This window comes from Populus alba, chromosome 6 (genome assembly GCF_005239225.2).
Source record: "Populus alba chromosome 6, ASM523922v2, whole genome shotgun sequence".
NCBI classification, from domain to species: domain Eukaryota; kingdom Viridiplantae; phylum Streptophyta; class Magnoliopsida; order Malpighiales; family Salicaceae; genus Populus; species Populus alba.
Genome location: NC_133289.1, coordinates 5,590,702 through 5,616,398, shown reverse-complemented (window position 1 = coordinate 5,616,398; position 25,697 = coordinate 5,590,702). Strand labels below are relative to the sequence as shown.

At 31.3% G+C, this 25,697-nt stretch overlaps 2 protein-coding genes and 1 long non-coding RNA gene across 3 annotated transcripts; 1 reads left to right on the top strand and 2 right to left on the bottom strand.

Annotated features, from left to right (window-relative positions):
* Window positions 1-2,505: 2,505 nt before the first annotated feature.
* LOC118032567 (uncharacterized) lies at window positions 2,506-3,045 on the bottom strand. The gene is made up of 3 exons (XR_004684673.2): window positions 2,923-3,045; window positions 2,679-2,727; window positions 2,506-2,552 (listed from the first exon to the last, which is right to left on the bottom strand). It is a non-coding gene; the product is annotated as an uncharacterized lncRNA (long non-coding RNA).
* Window positions 3,046-15,678: 12,633 nt separating this feature from the next.
* Window positions 15,679-19,933, top strand: LOC118032568 (uncharacterized). The gene is made up of 3 exons (XM_035037293.2): window positions 15,679-15,836; window positions 15,945-16,049; window positions 18,793-19,933. Exons 2-3 carry the CDS (start codon window positions 15,954-15,956, stop codon window positions 19,651-19,653), a joined length of 957 nt encoding a protein of 318 aa, XP_034893184.1. The 5' UTR covers window positions 15,679-15,836; window positions 15,945-15,953; the 3' UTR covers window positions 19,654-19,933.
* A 618-nt stretch (window positions 19,934-20,551) lies between these two features.
* Window positions 20,552-22,227, bottom strand: LOC118032570 (thylakoid lumenal 16.5 kDa protein, chloroplastic). The gene is made up of 4 exons (XM_035037295.2): window positions 21,773-22,227; window positions 21,479-21,618; window positions 21,098-21,170; window positions 20,552-20,896 (listed from the first exon to the last, which is right to left on the bottom strand). The coding sequence occupies exons 1-4, from the start codon at window positions 22,158-22,160 to the stop codon at window positions 20,787-20,789; spliced, it is 711 nt and encodes a 236-aa protein (XP_034893186.1). The 5' UTR covers window positions 22,161-22,227; the 3' UTR covers window positions 20,552-20,786.
* Between the last annotated feature and the right edge of the window lie 3,470 nt (window positions 22,228-25,697).

Sequence of the window (25,697 nt, the reverse complement as noted above, 5' to 3'; positions counted from 1 at the left end):
TCGAGATGCTAATGGGAGGTGAGGAATTGTGAGAGCAAATCGAACATGTGAGGAATAATGGCCAGAACTCATCATCTTATTTCATAGATGGATGGAAATACTCGAAAGATGAAAAGAGATATCCATCACTCATTTCTGTCTTTATTTTGTTTTGACCAAGAAAAAAAAAAGGACATGGGAAATAAAGTGAAGAATAGACTATCTATTATAAGTTTTTGAATGGAAAGAAGATTCAACCATCAATCTGAACAAAAATTATTATTTTTCGAATTGTTAAGTTTAAGAATAACGAATTTTATAATTAAATGAATTGGATTCCTCTTTAGTTAATTCAAGTTAACATATATATATATATACCTTATAATATATATATATATATACTATATATATCATGTTGGTATCAAATAATTCACAACTCTTGTCTCTTGGTTGGTTGAAATAACTAAACCCCTCTTAGGTTTAAATTTCAATTGATAAGTTTGATCATTCCTATAAGCTAGTGGATAAGTGGAAAACTTTTTAAATCTATAAAAAATCTCAAGCCATTGAATTGATTTCACAAACATATATGAATATTATTCATCCTTAATAAAATGAGGAGATCAAAATTCAACTTATAAATAATTAGAAAGCGCAATTCCGAAACTATCCCAGTGTTGATTGTTTTTATTAACTTTTTCAAAAAAAAAAAAAAATCAGGAGTGCCCTAGGGTTATATTAAGAATGCTCAAGTCTTAGTCCGGCAAGTTCATTTTTGAAAAATTCTTCCGTCCAGCTAGCTATAATTAATTACACGACCAAACCAAATGACTATATATATATAACTATGAAGCGTAAGTAAGCTAGTTTTATGCCCTAATCAATGATGATCACTCTAGCTTTGAGGGAGATGATGTTTCACACTTGTTTTAATTTTTTAAAAAAATTATTTAAAAAAATCAGCAGAATCTCTTAAGTTAGTCCATCATTATCAGATTATATATAGCTTAAAACCACCATTACTCACAATTAACCAAAGAAGAGATGGAGGATCATATAGATATTGACGAAATGAAAATAGCTTCCATAAAGTTCTTACATCAAGTGAAGTAAACAATAGCATAAACAGTTGGTCACAAAATACAAATATTGGAGACAACATGGATCATATATATATATACTACAACTAATATATCATCCTATTAAACACGTGAATGTCAAGGATTCTTCAATCACTTCAAAGAAGAAGTTTCATTTCTGGTTTTGAAAAAATCAATCCCACTGATCAATGTTCTCAGGCAGTGCAGACCTTGGATTAGATAGCTGTCTCCACTGCCCTCCCTCGTTGCAAAGTCTCAAGTGCAAAAGTGCCAAAAGTAAAGATAATATTAAGAACAGCACTCATACCCCCATATCCCCTAGTCCTACAATTGCGACAACAAACAACAGAACACCAAATTATTTTCAATATAGCCAGAACAAAAGAGACAAACAGAGACACATTAATACGCAGCAGGCTGCAGGAAACCAATCAGAAGTTAAAACTGGAAAATGAAGCAACTCAAGTGGTTAACCATGTTACAAGAAAATTTCACAAATTAGTGATATAATTCTGTTCTCATATTTTTAATAGATGATGTTGATATTTGTGCTCCACCATCAATTTGTTATGATCATTCTGATCATAAGGGTTAAGCTGCAGAAAGTGGGAACTTAAGGTAGAGTTGCTAATAAACCAAATTAGTTAACAAGAAGCATCAAGCTCGATAGCTCAAAATTAACATACCTTTATATTGGCTGGAGTAATTTTATGTAGAAAAACTCATGAGTCAAAGTCATCATCTATAACTAGATCGATTAAAAAATCTTCATGCACCAATACAGGAACATGTAAAATACGATTTTCATAGAAAAAAAAGGAAGAAATGCAAAACACAACTTTCAAAATCCAGTTTTAATTAAGGATCTGAGTGGCTTTTTTCGGAAAAGAAACAGTGTTAATCAAAAAAGATTAACTGATAAACAATGCGAATTCATGAAGAATTTTCCTTTACTTCCAATGTCATTTTCAAACCACTACAAATCACGTTCTAAATCATGAGCAGTACTTTGAAGAAATGCGAGAGACTATGAGAGAGGGGAAACGGGAATTTGGTTTCCACAGAATACATACAATACATACATATATGTATATATACTATATATATATATATATTATATACGATAAGAGAGACGAGAGAGAGAGAGATTAACAAATGTAACTGCATTTATTCTTGGTTAATTATAAAGTCTCTCAACATAACTTACATCATCCACCTTTAGTTTGGTTTGTTAGTCCCAACATCAATCCAAAATGAATATGAGGAAGTGTCGCCCACTGGTCAAACAAATGATACAAGTGTCAATACCCCAAAAGAAAAGGAAATTAATACAATATAATATAGTTTCGCAAAATTTTTCTGATCAGCTTTGCAATGATGTTTGATAGTCCACTTACATTTTTCGAGCTGTGCTGAAAGCTTCTCTTGACTGATATTCAGGATTAATTGGCCTTGATCCTCTGAATTTCCTCTCTACAAAGCACATTTTATTTTTTAATAAATGATACATAAACTAAGAACATTCAATAAACAGGGTGTCACCAAGCGAAAGATAAGGAAAAATTCAAGGAAGAGAGAGACTGAATAATTTTACAGTACTTTATGAACTGATTATATGCAGAAGGTACTCGCTGCCTCTTCTCGGGAGCTGAAAATGGAAAATAACAGCACAAACATGGATCAATACAAAAATTAGTAATATATATCCTTTATGACTATATTTAAGAAAGTCAGACAAATGAAATCATCACCAACCCCCCCCAAAAAAAAAAAAAAAAAAGAGTATGAAAATGAACATAAATTAAGCAATCATCCAAGAAAAGTGGAAATCTCTATATCTTACGGCGATTAACAACCCTTTCTTGAGTGACAATGTTGGCAGCTGGGGTTCTCAATGAGATCTTTTGTTGCATTTGGAGCGAGGATCCCAGGTCATTCTGTAATCGTGAAGTTGGAGTTCGATGCCTGCCCGCAACAAAAAAAAGAAAAAATATACTATTTAGTTTGCTAATTAGTAAAAGTAATTAAGCATCAATCAAATAATTATGAATTCAGACAACCAGTTAGAATTGTCCCTTTATTTATTAATTTTTTTGGTACATGAAAAACCAAGCGAATAAACCCAAATTGGCAGACCTTGGATAAAGGGCTCTAACAGATGCCAATATAGACAAAAAAATAAAAAAAGGTATCGTTGACTCAAGAACCGTAACAACTAATGTCTAATCAAATCAAAGTTTTAGCATGTAAATTTTTAGTAGGGAGCACAAGAAAGTAGGGAAAGGAAAAACCCTAGTGATCTATAGAGCCTAATGCAACTGTTGTGGCCGCAAAAATCAGCTAATGTAGCCTCAAAAAGCAAGAAAAATAGGATCGGTTATGGCGGCTGCTAGGTTATATTCTACAGTTTTATGAAAATAGTCCAACAGATAAATCAGAAATGCTTTGAAAACTCCATCGTTTCTGTTAAAATCAGATTCTGAGGGCGGTTTTGATTCCCTTAAAAGGAGCAAAAGGACCCCGAAACCCTAGATTTTAGAGGCTATATAGCAAGCAGCAGCCCCCTAAAAATAAGCTAAAATATATAGTTTATTACTTATATATCACTGAACTTGATCTTGCCATGACAGTGACTGAAAGCAGCTGCCATATTCACGACCATATATTGGTTGCAGTGCCCAATCGGACGTCACGATGTCAAACAAGCTGCTGCATGGAACACTCACCTGCAACACAACACCACTATTACTCTACTGATCTCCATAGAATGTTATGGTTACTAAAACAAATCTCATCCTTTCTATTTTTGAAAAATATTGATTAATAACAGTTTCACATCAAAACTTAAAAAACTATCCATAAAAGTACATTGAAAATTAATAATAAGGAGTTGTTTGAGATAAGGGGATAATTCCTTCAATTCTCTCTTGATCCATGCTATGAAATATATGAAATATGAGAGGAAAGAGCAAGGAAAGATCAAGCGAACGAGTTTTGGACTATAATTTCTAATAGGGTTCTTTTGCATAAAATTAAGGGTTTGCAAATTTCTCCCGAGGAAAAAAAAGGGGAAGGTTTAGGGAAAGAAAGCACTAGAAGCACAAGTGCTAATTATAGGGGTTTCTTCATCTTCTTGTGAAGTGGACAGAAGCTCCATAATCGAGATCTGGGCAGGAAGATTTTCTTCAACTGGTTGGGTCTATGTGAGATATAGAAAGATGGCTTCGACAAAGCAGGCTTTGTGTTGGCTGGTGTTTCAAAGAAAAAAGGGTGGCTATTATATTCTGAGATCTCCATTTTCATGTTTCTCTTGCTAGCTATAACAAAAAAAAGCTTGGGATTGTGCGGCACTGTGGTGCATCAATTTTAGTAAAGGAAAGGTTATTAGCCATAGAGATAGAAAGAGAGAAAATCAAGTGGTAAAGGAGTTGTCTTCATCAGGTTTTTGACGTCAATTAATTATCTCTCTCGGTCTCTCTTTGGTCTGTAGCAGCCCTATAGGACCTTCAGGTCCGACTCTTCTTTGACTGCAAAAGAAGAAGAAAAGAAAAGTCCAACGATGGAGACCTGACTGTTGCAAAATCAAGAAACCCAGAAATAAAAAAATCAAAAGATTTTAGTTTAAAAAATTAGCACGAGAGCGAGCCTGGTCACATAGACCAGCTTTTATCATGATCTAAAAATGTTTCTTTCTGAGATATGCAAGGAAAGAAACAGAACAAAACAATACTTGTGTGTGTACATAAGGACTGGCCTAAATCAGAACTGAAAAAAGAAAGCAGATCCCATTAAAGAAGAAATCATGCAGAGATATATACCGCAAGAACTATACTGCAAAAGTTGCAAGGGATGTAGCAGAGTTGCTCATTAGGCACCGCATCGATGCAGCTTGACATGATGTTTCTCGAGGATTTTAACAATCAAAAGATTATAAGCTCTTTAGGTCAAGAAGAAGAAGAAGAAGAAGGAACACAACAAACAAGAGGAAGAACAAAGAAGATATAAAAAGAGAAGGAGCTAGCTAGCTGTAGCTCTTGCAAATTGCAAAGAAACACAAAGCAGAAAGCAAGAGGCTTTTGATTCTCTCTTACAACTTCTTTGCTTTGATACTGGGCTATTGTATACGACAGTAAGACTCTATGGCCCATATATATAGAAAGTAATGCTTTAGAGAGAGAGAGAGAGAGAGAGAGTAAAAGAAAGTTAAAGCCAATAAAATTGAGGGCAAAAAAGGGCGAGTATTTTTAGTGGCGCTCAAATCAGGCAAGAAATGCTAGGAGCTTTGAAAGGGAGAAAAGGAAAGAAGTAAAATATTGGGAATAAGGTGAAAATATAAGAAAGTTAGGGTTTTTGGGCTGGGAAGAGGATGGCTTTTGGCAGCATTAACTCTATGTAGCTATCATGATCAAGTGAATGTGACCTTACGCTCTTCAATTCTGCTTTACCACCGCGGACGAGGGGGGGCGAAATTCTTCATTTTCATTTTTTTTTATTTTATTTTGAAACATGTGTGTATGTTCGCTCGTTTGTTTGTTATCTTGTGTATATACTCGCTAGATTGTAGCTGACATTGTCATCTATGTGTTTAGGTCATTTTACAATTATGTTTTTGGTAGGTGAAAGAATTTAATGTCAAAAGGGTTCAACTTTTTCCTCTTGTCAAGATTTAGGTATAGCATTTCCTTCCAAACTCGAGGGGTTTGACGAGATGTGTTCCTTTCTTATTTACAAGTAATTAGTTCTTAATTATGAAGCTTCTAGTTTTAATTAATGATTACAAGTGAAAAACGAATCAAACGATACATTTGATTGTAAAGGAAGACATTTCATTCCAAAAAGAATCGAAGCACCTCTCAACTCGTGTGTGTAATCAAGGAGCAAGAGAGTTTACAAATAAGAGCTTTTTTCTTATATAAGCAAGAGATGACTAGGAGAACGAGATAACTTGCAGGAAGAACTAGCTATAGCTAATTAATTAATTTGTCCAATGTCCCATAAAAGGTGTATATATGCTAAGGTTAACAACTGTTATATTTCTTATATATATTCGGCTACCTTTTTATTAGCCCTTTTAATATATCAACTTTTTTCAAAACAAAAAATAGTACATTTAGTTATAAAATAAGAAATATTCTACAAAAAATAATCATGAAAAGACAGTAAATTAAAACAGGAAGAGAAAAATGATATCCAAAAGGGTCAAATTCCTCATCCTTGGAATCAATTACCTCCAATTTCTTTCTACAAAAAAAAATTATAAAATAAATTTGAAGAATATAAAAAACTAGACAACAAGATAGAGGTCTTGATCATTAATTATTCTTCAAGGAGACAAGAGAATAAGTGCCGGAGAGAGGTAGCGGTCAATGAGTTATAACTCTACTGATATTAGTGTTTTTCATCCTTCTTAAAGATCCTGGGTCCGACCTCTCCTTTATAACAAAAAAAAAATAGTTGAGCTGATCGATTCTCCTAATTTATTGTGATCGGTTTCTATGTTGTGACCGACGAAATGGTCCAAGGAGCTAGTAGACATGGACCCGTTTTATCAACTCTTTGATTTTCTAATTATATAGTCCAATCGACCTAGCTAGTTTGGTTTTAATAATTAAAAATAATAAATATCTAGTAAGTTTTCGTAGGTAATAATGCAAATTTATAATTATTGCTGCCCAAACCGATACTAACTAAAATACTATATAAATACAATGAATTATTGGCAATTTAATAATTTTATGGTTTAACCAATGATGTGATTGCTTACTCCTAAAATAAACACTTTTCAATTGACCATGAGTAAGGGGCTAAATTGTGAAGCATTTTGTGAGTAAGTATCAAGTTGTGTCTTCGAGGAATGAAAAGGGAGCAAACTTAACAAAGAGAGGCTAAATTTTAGCAACTTGTGTTGGCATTCATTCCCATCAATTATGGCTCTTGGGCACGGCTTTCAACACGGAAACAATTTGATTTAATTTCAACCTTAATATTTTTTCTATTACAATTATTTTTTCTCTATCTTTAGTGATTTTTCACTATAAACAGAGAATCTTAATATTGTATTCAACCTCACTATGAATAAATCTCTGAAATTTATTTTTTTAAGCTTTGTAATTATGCTTTATATATATATATATATATATATATATGACAATCCTATAACATGTATTATAGATGCCATGATACCCTAATATTAGGTTTAATTTTCATATTTTCCTCTCTCCTTTCCAATAAAAAGATAAGGTTTTTTTTTGTTATATTAAAAAAATCTAATAAACAAGAAATATTTTTAACTAGCATAAAAATAAATATTCAATTTATTAAATAAAAAATATATATAATATACAAGTTATATCGAGTTGATTGAAACTCGTCACTTGAAACACACTTGATGTTTGATATTTATTTCTTAAGATTAATTTACGAGTTATTATTTATAATATTCATATTATTTTACTTTGAAGTGCTGAGTGGTTTAAATAATGCAAAAATATCTTCATCTTCATTTATAATTTGTTCAATTTAACTAGAGGAACAACCTGGCTGAAATATATGTCAGTGTACGATATCACAGTAGTTGAAAAGAGAACTAATGTCGAATACTTAACATTTAGGAAATAAACAAATTAACACATAATTTACAATTCATAATTACAGTACCTAGAAAAGCTGGATTTTTAAACCAGCTAGCCATCTGCAGAAATAAAGTACAGGACAGGCACAAGAAAAAGAAGGACACCGGCCGGAGAAGAGGGGTAATGAAGAGCATGATTGCATACTAGGATCCCTTCTTTCTCGACTTTTCCAACATGATAATGGACTGATTGTAATGCCTCTTTAGGTTCCGTCGCTTTCCATGTCCACTGTAATAAATCGTCATGAGAGTTCATGTTAGGTACTGCACATGCATGTGGCCAGTGATTCCCATATAAGGCAGGAGTGAAAAACACACACATATAAAATCCAAAACGATACATTTCTTCAGTATTTTAATAGTTAGAATACTCTAAATAATCGTCAAAGAAATAATTATATTAAGATAAGCTATTATCACCCTTCAAGTATCATAATTTTATCCTAAATTACTAAGTTATATTGTGTTGTTTATTGGGTGCATGCATGTGATGTATTGGTTTATTTTTTTGTCTAAACTGATCAGCCCATATCATATTTCAAATTATATTTATAAATGTATTAATGGGTTTATTTTGATTTCATGAAACTAACCCGAATCCTAAAAAATTCATCAAAAAAAGCCCCATTGAATATCATTTACATGTGGTCCTCTAGCGCTAGTTAAATATTTTTAAATTAAAATTTATTATTTATTAGTGGTTTCGAGAGATGCATCAAGGGCATTGAAATCGTGTAGATGGTATAAATTAGCTTTGGCCATTGATTAAACAAAAAAAAAAAAAATCTTATCATTTATCAATTGAAAATTATTGTTATTTTCCAAAAAAAAAAAAAGGTTTTTCTTATTTTTTTTGGGTATATATTAGGCTAAATGGAATTAATAAACTTATTATTAAACTAAAGAATACATCCAACAAATATTTTGAAAATATGCCAACACAAAATATATTTTAAAAAAATACTATACATGGTATTTTATAAAATGATCAATTATACAAAGAAATCTTTTTTTTTGTTTTAATGCTTAGCCATGATACAAATTAAAAATAAATAAATTGATAATTTTTTTCCGGTACTGCTCCAACTTTGTTTATCCATTTATTTCAACACATGCAAAACAATAAAATCAGGCATCACCCACCCACACAAAATCATTTCACTAATTAGTAATTACAACCCAAACCACATAATCATCTTAGAATGAATAATCAACCCAATTATCACAATAACATCAAGATAAATTAAGAATTTGTTCAAAGCTCAAAATCAACCTTCAATGGAGGATGGGAGTGACCAGAATCTACTGGAATGGATGGAAGCCATGTCAACACATTGTGGCGCGTGACCAACACATGCGAGGGGGCTCTCGGTGTTAGGAGCGTGCTGCTCACGCACTGGCCAGGGAGTGGAGGTGCGTCAGTTAGTTCACAAGTTGAACGACGTCTACCTCTCTCTTTCTAAACTGGCGGTGACGCCTGTCGCTGCTCGAGGGAGGAGATCGCAGAGGAAATAGATGTGATTTTACTCCTTTTTACTTTTTCTCCTTCTTCAACCATCTCAGTTTTCCTTTTTCTTTTTCTTTTTCCTCTCTTTAATGGCTGCTGCAATTATTACAGGTAAACGAGGAAGTGGTTGTCTTCTTGTGGATGGCGTGGAGGACTTGTGTTTGAGGAGAGAGAGGGCATCATTGTCACCGGCAGTGACGGGTGTCTGTTGTGGAATGATCGGTGGTGTGGTGGAGAAGTGGTGGCCGATGGGTTTGAATCATACTTTTGAAACCGGCCCGGTTTGGCGGGAATTAGACTAAGTTAAAGAAAGAATAAAAAATTTAATGTGCCTTATCAAGACTTAGTTAAAAATCTAGTAATAATTCATTGATTTTTTTTTTATTAAAACAATGTCATTTTAATTTTTTTTTTTTAAATTAACCTGGTAACCCAATCAAAAACTCGGTGATTTGATTAAAACCTGGAATTCGGGTCTTGGACCGAACTAGATCTAAAAACTATGGTTCCTATAACAGTAAGGGAGTGTTCCCAAAAATTTTAATTTTTTTTTTAAAATGAAAATTTTTATATTATTTTTTGATGTGTTGATATAAAAACTAATTTTTTTTAAAATAAAAAAAATATATATTTTTTGATATATTTTTAGACAAAAAACATTTTAAGATGTCATTCCTATCATAATTCTAAAAAAGCTCTAGAGGGATACCTTGTAATGTTTTTTTGTGCTGGCTTAAATTGGTAATCCTTGTTATAGTGGCGGAGCCACGTGGATGCAAGAGGAGGCAATTATCCTCTTATTTTTTTTTAAAAAATATATTTTTATATTAAAATATTAATATAATAGCTTTACATAATTAATTTTCTTTGTTAGTTACTAATTGTTAGCTTCTTTTTTCTATATTAATTAGTTATTAAAAATATTAGAGTTTATAATAATTTATGGATTTGTTGAATTAATATATATATATATATATATATATATGAGTAATATTATATGTTAATTGATATGAATTGAAATGAGTTTTGATGAATTGATAAGTATTTTGTTATTAATTTCATGTGAAAAATGATGGTGATGAATTTATTAATGATTAAAAGTGAAGTATGTGACAGCTTAAAAAATTAGGGATATAATAGATAAATTAAAAAGAAAACATTTAATATTTATGTTTAATCCACTTATATAAAAGAATAAGTCAACAAGAATAACATCAATTTGTGGCAATCATTTTAAGTTGTAATTTTAGATGTTATGTATCATATGTTGTCATAGAATTGTTACCAAGAACTTTCGTATTTTTTAAAAAAATTTTAAAAATAATAAATAAAAGTTTGTTATCTATATTAAGAAAGATATTTTTAGTGAGATTAAAAATAAAATTATTATAAAACAATTTTAAAATATAAAATCTCAAAGAGAATAATTATAAGTTTTTTTTATTTTAAAAATTCTTAAATTAATTTTACTTGACTTGAGTGGGTACATATTTTTCAAATTAATTTTTTTATATAACATATGTCTGAATAATATATAATAATAAACATTTATTAATAATTTGCCCTTCATTTAAAATTTATTGGCTTCACCACTGTCTTGTTAGGCTGTCTCCCTTCCCCCTCATTTTCTTGTGAATTTCCTTTCCTTGGAGAGAAAAGGCTAGAATTTTAATTGATGAATGATTCAGAGGCTTGATTTCTGGAGATTGGATTAAAAACAAAGTATCTAGGCTGTAATTGAGGGATTTTGAGACTGAAGCTGGAATCTTGGCTGAATATCCAGGATTGAAAAGCTAAAATTGAGGGATTGTGATTCTAGGCTTCATTGCATGATTTAACTGGACTCAATTGAGAGAAAACATATGTTAACTTGGACTAAATTGAATTAAATGGATTGAATTGGACTGATTTGAAAAGAACAATGTAAGACAAATATATAATTGATTCCTTGAATATTTTCTCCTTTTCATTACAATCCTTGAATTTTAAATTCTTTTCATTTTCATTTAAATCTTGGATTTTTTTTCAATTTAATCTCTAAATTGATCTTTCTAATATAGTTGCTTTTTAATTTTAGTCCTTGTTTTTTGAAATTTTGTAATTTTAACCGAATTAACCCTAAATCACATTTTTCTTTTCAATTACATCCTTAACTAAATTAGACCCTCATATTTAATCACTTGTTCAAATTCATCCTTGGTTTCCAAAAAAATTTTGTTCTTATTTTATAAACTTTTTTGTATGATTTTTTATGATTATTCCTAACTTCATTAGACACTTAAAATTACATAACAAAATAAAAAAAAATGATTATAATTGAATATATACAAAATTAAAGATAAAAAAAAATTAGGTTATTACATCCCATATAAATTAAAAGTGTACAAGATAAAAATATCTATATATAAATCCATAATTTAATATTTTATACGTATGATAGGCGATGATTCCTTTAATTAGTGGTTCATTATGCTCATTTGTGATTCATAAGATAAAAATATTTATAGATAAATCCAAAATTTAATTAAGTTTGATAAAATAAAATAAAATAATGTTATATAAAACAATTAAAACTTTAGGAATAAAAAAAATAGAACCTACAAAAATATGGTGGGTTAGGTTGAAGGAGTAGAGTGACCTGTGCCCCCTGGGATTAGTCAGGTTTCGGCTCGGATACCCGGTGCTAATTCCAAAAAAAAAAGTAGAGCAACTTGGTTGGTGTGTGAATCATATGGAATAACACGTGGTAGCACATTGTTATCCATGATTGTATTAGAAGCAACAAGTTAAGTTTTTATCGGTGGTGTGACACGTGTAATGGTTGGAAGCGTGTGGTAATTTTTTTTATGTTTTCCTCTCTTCTCTTTTTAGAATTCACGCTGATTTGTGAAAAAAATAAGTGTTTTGTCATTTTGTTTTTGTTTAAATTTGATTTGCATTTTTTAAATTGTTATTTTTTTTTACTTTAGATTCTTTTTTATAATTAATTTTTTTAATTTTATCATATAAAATTGGATGATTAGAAATTGAGCTTTATATTTTTTTTTTCAAATGAGTGATCTCGATCTTATGAACCAAGTCACGTACTTGAAATGTTAACATGGATTGATATTGATTTTTTTTAATCCTTCTTTATAATGATTTTCTTTTAGAATTTTATCCTTAAATATTATGTTTGTTCGAAATTAAACTTTGTGATTTTCTTTGTTTTTTTTTGTTTATAGGATTATTTTAATTTTATGATCCAGGTCACGACTTTAACAATTTAGTTTTAGTTGACTTGGGTCTTTTGTTGGGTCATTTTTCAAAGATTAAGTTTTTTTTTTTTATGTTTTATCATCCGACATTGAGTTGGTTTGAGAATTGAATTTTATAATTTTTTATATTTTTTTTCTATTAGGTTATCACATTCGTATGATCCAGCTCACATGGTTAGACAAACTTACCTGAGTTTGCTGGTGTTTTGGTCCTTTTTGTTATTTCATTTTTTTGTCCTATATTTGGATTGTGGAGAATTGAACATTGTATTTTTTTTTTGATGTAACATATTGTATTTTATAGATAATTTAGACAGTGTTTTACATAATCTACATGAAAATGGGGTCAGCTTTTATATATATATATATATATATATATATATATATATATATATATATAAACTCTCTTTTCCAACCAAAACAAATTTATTTACATAATATCATTTCTTTTTACAATCTCATTTATATCATAATATATTAACATGTTTCATATAAATGAACTTTTCATTTTACATACTAACTCTAATATTCTTCTCCTTTTTTTTTTTATTATAAGGTGTTTATTATCATATCCCAATACCTTATCTTTCAACACTCGATTAATGCAAATGTATTATTTATTGGATGAAGAATAAATTAATCTATGTATTATTTTTAGTGGAGATATTCTGACACATTACAATACTTGATTTGCATTCATATTATTATTAAATTATACTTAACAAATTTCTTTTCTTAGACAACATCCATTTCACATTTCATATTAAAAAAATAAATTATTTATTTAATTTTATTGAATTTAATAAAATTTTAGCATAATCTTTTCTATATGAAACCTTACATAAAATTGTCTAGCTATTTCCTAAATAACCACAACACAAATAAATTTTACACGGTAGCCTTAGGCATACCACCAATTCACTTGTTCATTATTTATATCCTTTCACGTCACATTTTATAACACTTCCATACATTATTTCCTGACAACACATACACACACAAAATTTGTGAAAAAAGTTAATACGTAAAATGCTAAAAGTTAAATTATAGAATTTAATACATAACAAAATAAAATTATTAAACATTTATAACTACAGAATTTATCTTAACAAATACTATACAATAATAACATCTAAATCAACATTGTCTTGAAGTATGTGGTGGACTTGCAACAAATGTGATATTATCATGAATGATTATTTATTTTATAACACACACACACATACATATAGCATAATCATCAAACAAAATTAAACAAACTACACTTCATTACATAATTCCCACATCACATTTCATATTTAACCCATCCATAATTATATAAGCAAATGTTTATTCATTTGATGAATACCAACACAACTCCTTCTCATTAGTCTCCATCCAAATAGCCACCTAATTACATAATATTTTTTTATTATTTTTTGAACATATAGCCCCATGCCTATAACACAAATTTCACCAACCCCAGCTCACCCAAGTTGGAAACTGAGATATGCTTTAAAATAGCATGTGGCAAATCCACTCGACGACATTGTCCGAACCCACAAATTTACTTCACATATATACAATCAATATCTTCACAAGTGAATAAACCTCTGGAATCACAGGACCCATGTCAATCAATCAATATTATTGGTAGAATAATACTTAAAGCAATTAAAATAATTATTCAAAAAAATTAAATGGTTTATGTTTAGGAGAAGAAAATTTATTTCCTTAACTGTAAACCTCCTTTTGTCATTCATTCATTTATTTTCTACCTAGACGAAAAAAACATTTTTTTTTAATCAGAAAATGGCTTTTAAATACAGCTTTACCATGATTTTTTAAAGCAATTTTAAACCAAGAAATAAAACAAATATTTTAATTATTTTTACATGAAAATATAAAAAATAAAAAAATAATTAATTTGAGACAACAATATAAAAAATTAACAATAAAAAAACTAACAAAATATATGTTTTATCTTCATAGAAAATTCATGTGCAATTCTCTTTAAAAAAATTGTTCATATAATTTCATACATAATCATTTCAAAATAATTTTGCAAATATTACCATAAAAGCTTTAATTTTATTTAAAAACATGGCATATTAAATGATTTTCTTTAAAAGCATTCTTATTATTCATCTAAATATAACTTTATTTTAAAATATATATATAAAAAATAAGGGCCAAGAACATCAAATCCAGGTATACCTAGCCTTTTCAAAAATAGCAAAGTGTGCCTCCACCTTTAGAAAGAAGTTAAGGCACGCTTGAGATTGAAATGTCAAGTTTGCATATTTCTTTTTTTAAAAGTAAGTAAAAGACACACTTTTCTACTTCTATGAATTCTAGTAATTTAAATTTACCTTTATTGATTGAAATATAAGAGTTTGAGTTTTCGGATCTTAAAAAACTAATTTTCAACTTTGTTTTCGTATAAAAACATCCTTAAATGTCAATAACGGCAAAACACACTTTAATTAGACTAAGAATCTAAAAACAAATCAAAATTTTCAAACTTTAATATACTTTTTCTTGGAATTATTAGAGATCAAAATCATCTTTATTAAGTTTCTCTCATTAAGAAGAACTCATTAACACTAAAATTGAGTTTTTTTTATCATAAAAATATAGTTCATGAGAGCTTTCTTATTCCTCTCTGCTTATTCTCTCTCTCAATCAACAATGATAAAACATAAGATCAGAAATAAAGTTTTATGACTGAGATATAAATTTTGAAAAGTTCAAGGATCAGAATGTAAAAAGATACATCAATAAAAACATGAAAAACAACCCTTTTTTTTATGCTATGAAGTTTGGTCCATGTTCTTTAATTTCTTCTTAAAAATTAGTCCTATAATTTTATTTTGTAATAACAAAGAAATAATTCTTGCCACAACATTCACATAAAAGCATGCAAAGCGCCATTGGATAAAAACGTTCCAACATAAGGATTAAAAAATTAAGAATAAAAAAAATGCTACTAATATTAACGAACATCAGGTGAGAGGATGTACAACTTAGTACCATTAAAATTCCCAGCTATTTGGATTTATTCTGTAATTTGTAATTGTAATAAGAAAACAAAAGGATCGAAACATTATGAAAGGCTAAGGATAGACAGACCAAATTGAAACATACTTAAAAGTCGACAAACTTGAATGTAGTTTGCCCAAAACAAAGCCTCATCATCAACCGTTTCACAAGGTAAGAAAAATGAGAGAGAGAAAAAAAAAAACGTAAAAAGAAAGCACGCAACAAAATCTCTCTTAGACTAATCAAAACGTGGAAGTGTTCTAAGCAGCTAAAATTTCTGTATATATAATCTCTTTGCTTCTTGTCAGTGTTTTTGGTCACCGATTACAAAATTGGATAAAGTATATAATCTTTTTGTCTCTTATCCTCTTTCTCTCTCTGTTTTGTTATCTATAAAAATACATGTCGTTTTATTTTTTTATGTAGTTTTTGTGTTTGTAATTGACAAGGTGAAGTTTATGACAAGCTCCATGGAGAAAGACAAGGAGACTGTAGCAATAGAGGAAGAGGGTTTCTCTTTAGAGCTTCCTGCTCCTTCTGGCTGGAAAAAGAAGGTTCCTTTTTTGAATTCCCCCTCTCTGTATTTTCTTGGGTGTAAAGTTTGAATCTCTTGGGGTATTTGTTTGTCTTGAGCTTTAATTTGGCTTAGCTTGATTTAATTGCGAATTGGGTATCTTTAAATTATGTTAAATTTTGAGTTTTTGGTGTAGAATTCGGTAACTAGGGATTTTTGGGTGTGGTTTAAATTTATTATAAATCAGGTGGGATTTTTGGGTTCTTTGTGTTGGAATTATCTGGGTTTGTAGTTCTGTTAAGTTTTATTGTGGCTATCTTTGGTTAATTTTAAGTGTACCTTTTAATTTAATTATTTGTTGGATATGGTAGTGGATGTGGGAGGTTGGGTTTTGTCTTTGTCTTTTTTTGTTTGTATATTAAATAATGGATGCGCTTAGAAAGATTTCCATTGTTTTCTCTATCTTATTTATGCTTTATAGGACTGTTAGAGCAGCTAAACATGCTAATAAAGTTTTAGATGAATAAAGCTCTTTTTTTTTTTGCCAATTTGGAATGCTGCATATATGGTTCAAAGATACAGGTGAATTTCATGTTATTATAATGATTAATAGGATTGCTAATGGTATGATATTTAGGACCATTACTTGTACTGCAAGAGCAATCTAGAAAAATTTTGCTTTGTAGAATTGTCCCAAAATTTGTTTTTCTGACCGCTTCAGTTGGACCATTCAATGTAATGTAATCTTTGAGGGTAGGATTGTCCCCAAATTTTCCCTCCTAGAACTGGTTGATGTGCCCATAAAATGCAATACTATAGGTGGAGTTGAAGATTTTGGTGTCTCCTGTCAATGACCCTCGTTTTCTGGAAATATGTTGAAGAATATTTGTGAAGGGGTTTTATGTTGAGATGTAGTAAACTTGAGTGATGGAATTCTGTTTTGTGAATTGGTATTTTTATCAGAGAATGCTGCAGTATTTAGTACTGCTGAAATATACATGTTAAAACAGGAGCGTTTCTGTGAGATATTCTACTTTTCTTGGAGGAACAAGATGAAAAGGATAATAATATGGTTTGCTTGTGTTGTTGGAAGGATACACTTTGAAATTTCTGTGAAGGTAACAAATCCAGAGGTATAATCCTCCTTGTGGGCTTTGTGACAAAATAAGTGTTTTGAATTTGATGGAAGATTTGACAGCCTTTGAAGGCTATGTGGAAGAAGAATTTTAGCTGTTGATGATATTCTGAAGAGATGAAAAATCCTGGCGAACCGATGTCTTTTCTGCTGAAAAGTAGCTGATTCTATTAATGTTTTAGTTTTACATTGTGCAGGGGTGAGAAGTTTATGAGGGCTGGTGTATGACTTTGAGGTTTTATCGAGTTGTGGCAGGATCAATTGACTAGCAGTTAAATGCTTGAAGCTGTGTTTTGGTGTAGCAATAAAAGAACATTTTGAGGGGAAGAGTCTATTCTCAATACTGTAAAGGATTTATGGGTCAAGATTATGAACATTTTGGAATTCTGAAAAACTTTTTACTAGCAAAAGGATCTTCAATAATGGATTATTTGATTTGTATGCAGATATAGTAAGTAGTCCATAAACCTAGATTTTTAGTTCATGATATGTTTTGTTCTTGTAAATGGGGTGGCACTATGGTGCCTATGCCTATTGGTTTTCTTTACTGTCACTACTCAGAATTAATAAGGCTTGGTTTAGTGGGAGATCAATATTGCAGGCAGAAGAACTGGGGAGTGAAACTAAAGGTAAAAACAAATTTGGTTTATCTGGTTTGAAATAAATGGCATCAAAGGTGGAGAATTTAAATGCTTAAGCTAATCCACCATATGATTGATCTTTGGAGGTGGGTGCAAATGAGGAGGGAAAGGTCCACTACAATAGGTTTCCTTCATCTAATTCTTAACCTCTCATTTCTTGACTGAGATACAAGGGGAGAACTGCCTTGTCATCTGGATGCCAGCCATCCTCTCTTTTCCTCCTAACACATGGGATGCTAGTAATGTCAGCTACCAATATGCTTTGTAGAAATCACGAGGAAACTATGGGAGCTGAAATGTTTTAGGTGGTGTGCTTGTTAAATATTACCGCCTTTTCTTATTACTTTGATTGGAAGCATAGAAATAAAGTGGAGATGCTTTCCTGGGGTTGTGAAATGGGTAACTTAAATGAACTTTGTGAAATGGGTAACTTAAAACGAACTTTGTCCTCATAACATCCCTTTGAAGTCCCCCATAATACCACCACCGAGCTATCCCCTCCTCTTGTTCATGGTAATGACTAAGAAATCCTTTCACTAGAGGTTGAGATTACATTGATTTGAAACTTATGGTGGACAATGTCATTTAAATAACTCACCTGAATGTTAAGCTTCTTTTAGCATAAAGTTATTGATGAGGTTTCTTTTCCTAGAATCACTGTATAGCATTACAGTAACACACTGGGACTGCTTGTGGTTCCTTATAACAACAGCAGCAGGATGGCAATTGCCTTGAATTTGAGTATGTTCAAGTTGCAGAAATCCTGTATTGCCATTCGACTTATTTATACCATATTCGTAGCTTTGAAATTTAATCTATCATCTTGACTTTCATAGCGTTGCACTTTCCTTTTAGCTGCTGCCGCTTGAATCACTTTACTTCTTTTATAGCACATGCTTAGCACTGAACTTGACATTATCTTAACATAGCATGTTTTTCAAGTGCATTGTTGGTTGTCTGTGCTGGTCAGTAGTCATTCTAACCTTTTGGTCCATGTTGATGTGCAGTTTGTACCCAAGAAAAGTGGGACCCCTAAGAAAGGTGAGATCGTTTTCACTGCTCCAACTGGGGAAGAAATCACGAGCAAAAGACAGTTGGAACAGTACGTCAAAGCACACCCTGGTGGTCCAGCAGTATCTGAGTTTGACTGGGGCTCTGGTGAGACTCCAAGGAGATCAGCGAGGATTAGCGAGAAGGCAAAGGTAACTCCGGTGAAAGAAAGTGAACCTCCAAAAAAGAGAAGCAAGAAATCATCAGCTTCAAAGGAGAGCGAAGACACTGAAACTACTTTGGAAGGAACCGAGGAGGCAAAAGAGGTAGCTGAAAACACTGAGAAAGGTGACATGGAGGTAGAAGTAGAAAAGGATGTCGAGAAAGAAAATCAAGATGAGAATAAAGGACTAGGTACAGAGAATCAAACAGAAGCAGCTCGTACTGAAGAAGCTGGAGCTGGAAAAGAAGTCAAGACTTCTGCTGAAACTGAAGAGGGGAAAGCTGAATCAGAGCTCAGAAACTCTAAAGGGAAATCAAATGGTTCTGGAGCATCTGGAAATGAAAAGGAAAAAATAGATGAGGAAAAGGTGCAAGAGAAGGATGAGCAACCACAGGGTGAGGCAGCTAAAGAGCAGGGGTCAGGCCAACAGGAGAAAGCAAGTGCAGCCATTGATGATGAGAAAAAGGATGAAGCTGAAGATGACAAAGAGAAACCCAACAGAAACGCTCCCGAGTCTGAAGGAGAGATGAAGGGTAAAGAAGCAGAGAATTGCAGTGGTGAGAAACCTGATCAGACAGGCGTTGATGGGGTCAAAGGGAAGGTGGATGGACAGGCGATTGAGAATGGCAGCAATGCTGGCGAGGTTAAACCTTGAGTTACTACATTTAGAGCAATTTAAGTCTCTTCACCTCTATCACATCTTTCTGACCTTTTAGTCCGAAGTCCTTTAAATGACTGTAGCTTTAATGTTGTAATGAATAGTTATCTGATTGTTGATTCAGACATGCTTTAATACTGGCACAGGTTAGGTGTACAATGTAGCAGCTTATTGCTAAACTAGTAGCCTGCAGTAGTAGTCATTGTACCATCATGGCGTCAAATACTGGTTATGTAATATTATTATGCAGTTATGTAATAAGATGTTGGAAATTCTACGTGGTAGCCTTCTCCATGCTTGTTTCATGACATACATGGTTTGGAGTTTTCAGTTTTTCCCTTCTAAATTGAACCCCGACTGCCAGAAATTGGAATGATGAAAAAAATTGTACTAGTCAAATTTAGAGATAGAATATGACTAGGGTAGTGATGGTGAGTGTCAATTTACTGTTCATCTTTTGTTGAATTCCCCAAAATAGTTGTAAAACAATGGATCAAGGATGGGTTGAAGACAGGTAAATCGTGAACCTGATTTGGCCGCTCTTTTACATGTCGTGGCTGTACAAGATTAGGATTTTCAATTTTGTTAGAGTATGTGAAAGTGGTTATTTTTTAAATAAATTTTTATATTGAAATATATGTTAATGATATTTTTTTTATTTTTTAAAAAGTTATTTTTAATATTAGTATAAAAATCCAGAACATATAAATTATATTAAATTTTAAAAAATAAAAAAATTTTTTTTATAAAAAAAACACGGAATCAACCATATTAATAATTCAAGTTCTGATAAGAGTTATTCCATGATTGCGGAATTGTGCACAAACTGGTGAATATGCAGGAAGCAGTAATCACAGCAAAGAATTCAGGTCGATAAAATTTCCAAGAGCACAAATAACTACAAATTTTGCAGGGTATAGCGATAAATATTATTACTTTTAACCGAAGCTCAAAAATATTGAGCAAGAAATTACAACTCGTATGCAAGTAAAATAGCGTTTTGATATTGTAGGAACTACTCGAGCTAGGAAGAAAAGCCTGTGAAGAATTGAATGATAGAAATCAAAGAACTTCAAATGTTCCTCACAACAAAAAAGAAATGAAGAGACCATCAATATCCAGATTCCTTTTCAAAGCCCTTTGAGCTGTCCAACCAGCCCTGTCAAGGCTGTCCATTTCTCAAAAGCAGTGGCTGATGATATAAAAGCAGTTTTGGAGGATTCAATGTCATTGCCAGTAACTGCAAAGCGAAAAACATAGTCAAGTCATACAACCATTGTATAATCATATCATTCAAGTTTAAGTGCTAAATTCACATCCAAGAAAATGGTGTTCAGATGTCAGCTGGGCTACTGCAGAGACAGACGGTAGCGATTATAAATGTCATGACACAAATCTAAGTCATATATCCCGAGTGAACACAGTGGAAAGATAAACCAACCTGATGAAATTAATGAAGCTAGTGAAGAATTGAAGGTGTCCACCTGAGTCTTTTCGTCAGGACTAGAGCTCAGCTGTAGGGAAATGGCACCAAAGTAATCAGAGTTCATCAGAAAGGAATCATGATACACAAATGCATGCACAAAACTTCATGATTACAAAATCGAAGCTTGAACGAGAGAAAATGAATTTAGGACTGCTGAATCATCAATCTGTTTAAGGCCTCGAAAGAAAATCACATAGGGTTGCCTCTGTCCCACTAACGCGATGGTCCTAATACTGGGGTAACACGTCATCGGCAACAAGGAGTTTTTTTTTAGAAAGAACAACATTCCTAGCAACTAATATACAGTCAATCACGAATATAAATAGTTGCGTTTACCTTGGTGAAGGCAATATTAGCCTTTCGGACCCAATCTGTATCGGTGCTACCCCCAAGAACAGAACTAGCTGTAGATAGATCATTCTTGTCTATCGCTTGACCTACTTTGCTCAGCTTGTACACAAGATCTTGCAAATAACCTGCAACAGATCATTCCATGGCAAAAAGTCAGAGAAAACATCGCCTATCATAAGGTGACAATATACTGAAAGAGGACTTAAGACCTAGTTAACAAAAAGCCTACAAATTAATTGAGTTAATCTGTTAGCATGTAAGAGAAATAACAGAACTAACCTTTTTCCTGGTTAGCAGAACTAATAACTCCTTGTTTTTCTAACCTCTTCTTTCTGTCCCTCTTAACTTTCTCCATTAACTCATCGTCGTCATCAGCTTCTAATATAGCTGCATTGGCACTAGAATCACCTCTACTTGCCAGTGAGAATACAAAGCTGGTTAAGAAGCAAATAGAGAAGCTTCTTTTGGTTATTATAACCGGCGAGGGTGTTACAGGCGGCGACTCATCACTGAGAGTTTTGCATAAAGTCAGTGGTCTCGTGGCATTACATTTCTTTTGCTGCGCACAAGATAGCAGGACTGGTGTATTTGTTAGGGAAGATAGAGAAGATGGTGTTGAAGAGGAGGAGAGGAAGGGTTTTGCAGTTAAGAGAGATGCTGTTGCCATTTTTCTTGATTTGTTTCTGGTGGGAAAAATTAGAGGTGTTGATAGTCTGGGAAGTTTTATTCAAGAGGATAAGGTTTGCTGGATTCTGTAATCTGATCCAGTCATTTTCCAAAATGCTCAAGGGTATTCCGGTCTGGTCAGCTAACCTTTTGTTTTAAAGCTTGCTTCGAAATTTCCAACTTGACATAGAGAATGTTCATGCGTCAACCTTATCTTGCTAGAGGATATTAGTAATTTTATTATCTAATAAAAATGTAATAATAGATGATATATAAATTCATTTAATTTTATTATTTTGTCCAATTAGAGAATCGAAGATAAGCTCATCTAAATCTGTTTTAAAAGACGAGAAAGTAATCTACAGCTTCTTGTTTTTTAAGCGAAATAACACTTTGCAATTATAGGTCCAAAATTATACTTTGTACACATTGTATAAGTTGTAATCCATATGTTAAATTTAATTTTTTTTATTAAATCAAGATTTTGACTCAATTTTATAACACAGTTTTTATTTAAGTAAAATGCTATTTCTAACCAAACAACTTATGATTTTTTTTTTTAAATCAAAAGTTAAAAAACAACTTAAATTTTTTTGTAAATTTTATACCAAATATAATCTTAGTAATTTGTTTTTTTGGTGTTTACATTAAGGGCCATGCTTGGCCAATCATAGAATAGAGAATAAGCTTACTTTTCAGACTCAGTCAGCTACTAACAAATACTATGGTGAAAATATTGCACACCACGTCACTATAGGCCCAGCCGCTTTGTTTTTCTCGACCCCAAACTTTTATTCTTTGCAATTTGATTCTTAAGTGGTCAAATTGATGGCCAATTACTTCTAATTTGTTAAGAAATGAAAACAATTAACAAACAAGGGACCACAATAAAAAAAAGTGAGAAAAATAAGTGGTTATTTTAAATTTGTCATGAAAAGTTCATTTTGATCATTCTACTTTTCAAATGATTCATTTTCGGTTTGTTTATTTTCAACAATTAAATTTTGATCCAAAACTTTATTATTTTTTTTATTTTTAAGTTCCCGATTTGAGATAAAAGAAAAAAATTCATCAAATTTTGGTTGTTAAGAGAGAAAATTGTGTGTTGGCACCGATTTCAACTATAAAGAAGGTTACCTTTTGTATCAATGAGTTCCATTCAATAAAAAAAGTCTTACTTGAATGCTATATGACCATTTTCTTACCCAAGAAGGTAGATATAAGCTCAATTGTTTTTTGAATTCTTATTGATTTTTAAGTTTTTGTTCGACTTTTGGGTTAATGAAACCCATTAATGGGTTTATTTAAGTCTCTAGGGTATTTGTTTTAGATTTTTTTTTTTTGCAAAAAGGGTAAAAAATGCCCTAATTTCCCACCAACCTTGTGTTACTGGTTTTCGAGGCTATAAATGACAAATTATTTGTGTTTTTTTTAAAAAAAAAACAAATTAGAGAAAAAACAACGCGTCATCCATCTTTTCATATAAGAAGAAGAAGAAGCATGGCGAGCATGCTCAGCCTTTTTTTTATGAGCCAATACCTAACTTGCTTTTTTTTTCTTAAATTATTTTTGTTTGATGCATTCTTAGTCCTAAGACTTAGGAAAAAATTAATTCCATCTTCTTTATTTGAATGCCTCTTTTTGTTATTTAACTAAATAAATTAGGCTTCTTTTTTGTTATTTTAGTCTTGGCTTGTTTATTATTTTTTTATAAAAAAAAATTACTATTCAATATAGAACAAGAGAAAACACACATGATTGTCATACAATTGAATAAAAATAATTATATAAATAAAAAGTTATTAAAACCGACGGGGTGCATGACCCAAGTCATAAGTTTGTCAGTTAACTTGGGTTCACTTTGGTTTTTCTCTTTTTCCTTTCTTTAATTTAATTTTTTTTTTCAATTTTGTTTGTTGATATTGAGTCAATTATGAATTAAGACTTTGTAATTTTTTTGGTTTATTTTTTTTATGAAGGTTATCATGATCTCATAATCCAAGTAGTGAGTTTAATAGGTTAGGCTGATTGACTTAGAATGATCTAATATGTTGTCGTCTCAGTACTTTATATAAAAAAATATTGTCCAACATGTCACCATCAGATTTTTTTTAAAAGATATTGTTCAATATATATCAAGTTTTTCTAACTCTATTTTTTTTTTTTTAAAAAATATATTAGCAATACTTAAATATTTTTTTTTATTACATAGCAGAGCGTGGATGGGTGATTTAGTTAGTTATCTAAGTCAAGTTTAAAGGATTTATAAAAATTTTAGTTTATTATTTAACTACCTCATTGAGCTAACATCTCATGCCCTGGAAACCCAATTCAACAACTAGGTCATAAGGCAAAAAAACCCTAGCCCATTCTCCAATAAAACCCATTCACAAGATTTCTAGAGCGTTTGGAAATGTGGGCCAACTTGCATTTTAAAAAAAAAAATTAATTTTTTTTGTATGTTTTGATCATTTTGAATGCGCTATCTCAAAAATAATTTTAAAAAAATAAAAAATATATATTATTTTGATGCATTTAAAATAAAAAACACTTTAAAAAACAAACATAAATACACTTTCAAAGAATCGCTTTATCTAGTCCAATTTTCACCTTCTCCAACACGCATCCAAGTGGTGTCGTCCTAGTGTCCTTGTGAGCTAAGAATCCCACCATGCATGGAGTATTGTTCCATTGTGTAGTTGTCAAAAACCCTTCCAAAAAGAGAACCCATCACAACATTGCATGAAATCGGAAAAAGATGGTGCAAAAGCAGATTCCCTTGCGTGTAGCATGGTAGTTGGTGAGGCAAAAGGCCGCCCAGAAAGGTTCACCATCTCCAGCTTTTGTTAACCTCAATAACCAAGCACCATTTTCTCAGGCCAGCTCTAAAGATATCAGACACACGCATAGCTATCATACCTCCAGGTCTTCAAAGATTTCTTTGGATAAACCAACATAAAGCAATCACTCCATTCCAGACGCTTTTATATAAAACTCAAACTTTCATCACTTTTTAATGCCCATTTTCACACTGTGATTGCTTTTTTTCTTTTCTATAATTATTATGGTTTTATTATCTTTTGGTTTTTCTACATTATTAGTATGTTTTTCTATGGACTTGATCATGAGCCTCCCTTCTTCAGGTCCTAACCTCGTTATACAATAGATTGTTGTCACTTGTAACCAATGATCAAGTATGAAAGTGTGGAGTTTGCAGGTTGTAATTTTTTTTCCTCTGATTAAAAGGACAGAAAATTAGTTGAAACTAAGGAGACTCTTGTGCTATAAGTTATTGTTTAAATTTCTTTAGAGGAATGACGATGGTGACATTTGTTGCAAAGGTTACAAGAATTCACTTCACAGCGTTAACTAGTACTTGTGGGACAAATTATTTTTCTAATCGTGAAAAACATAAAGATACTAAGAAATCTAAAATATTTTAATGTATACAAGATGAAAAACTTTGTATATATTGAGATTGTGATACATCGGATGATATATTTTAAAAAATAATTAAGACAATAATATATTAGATTAA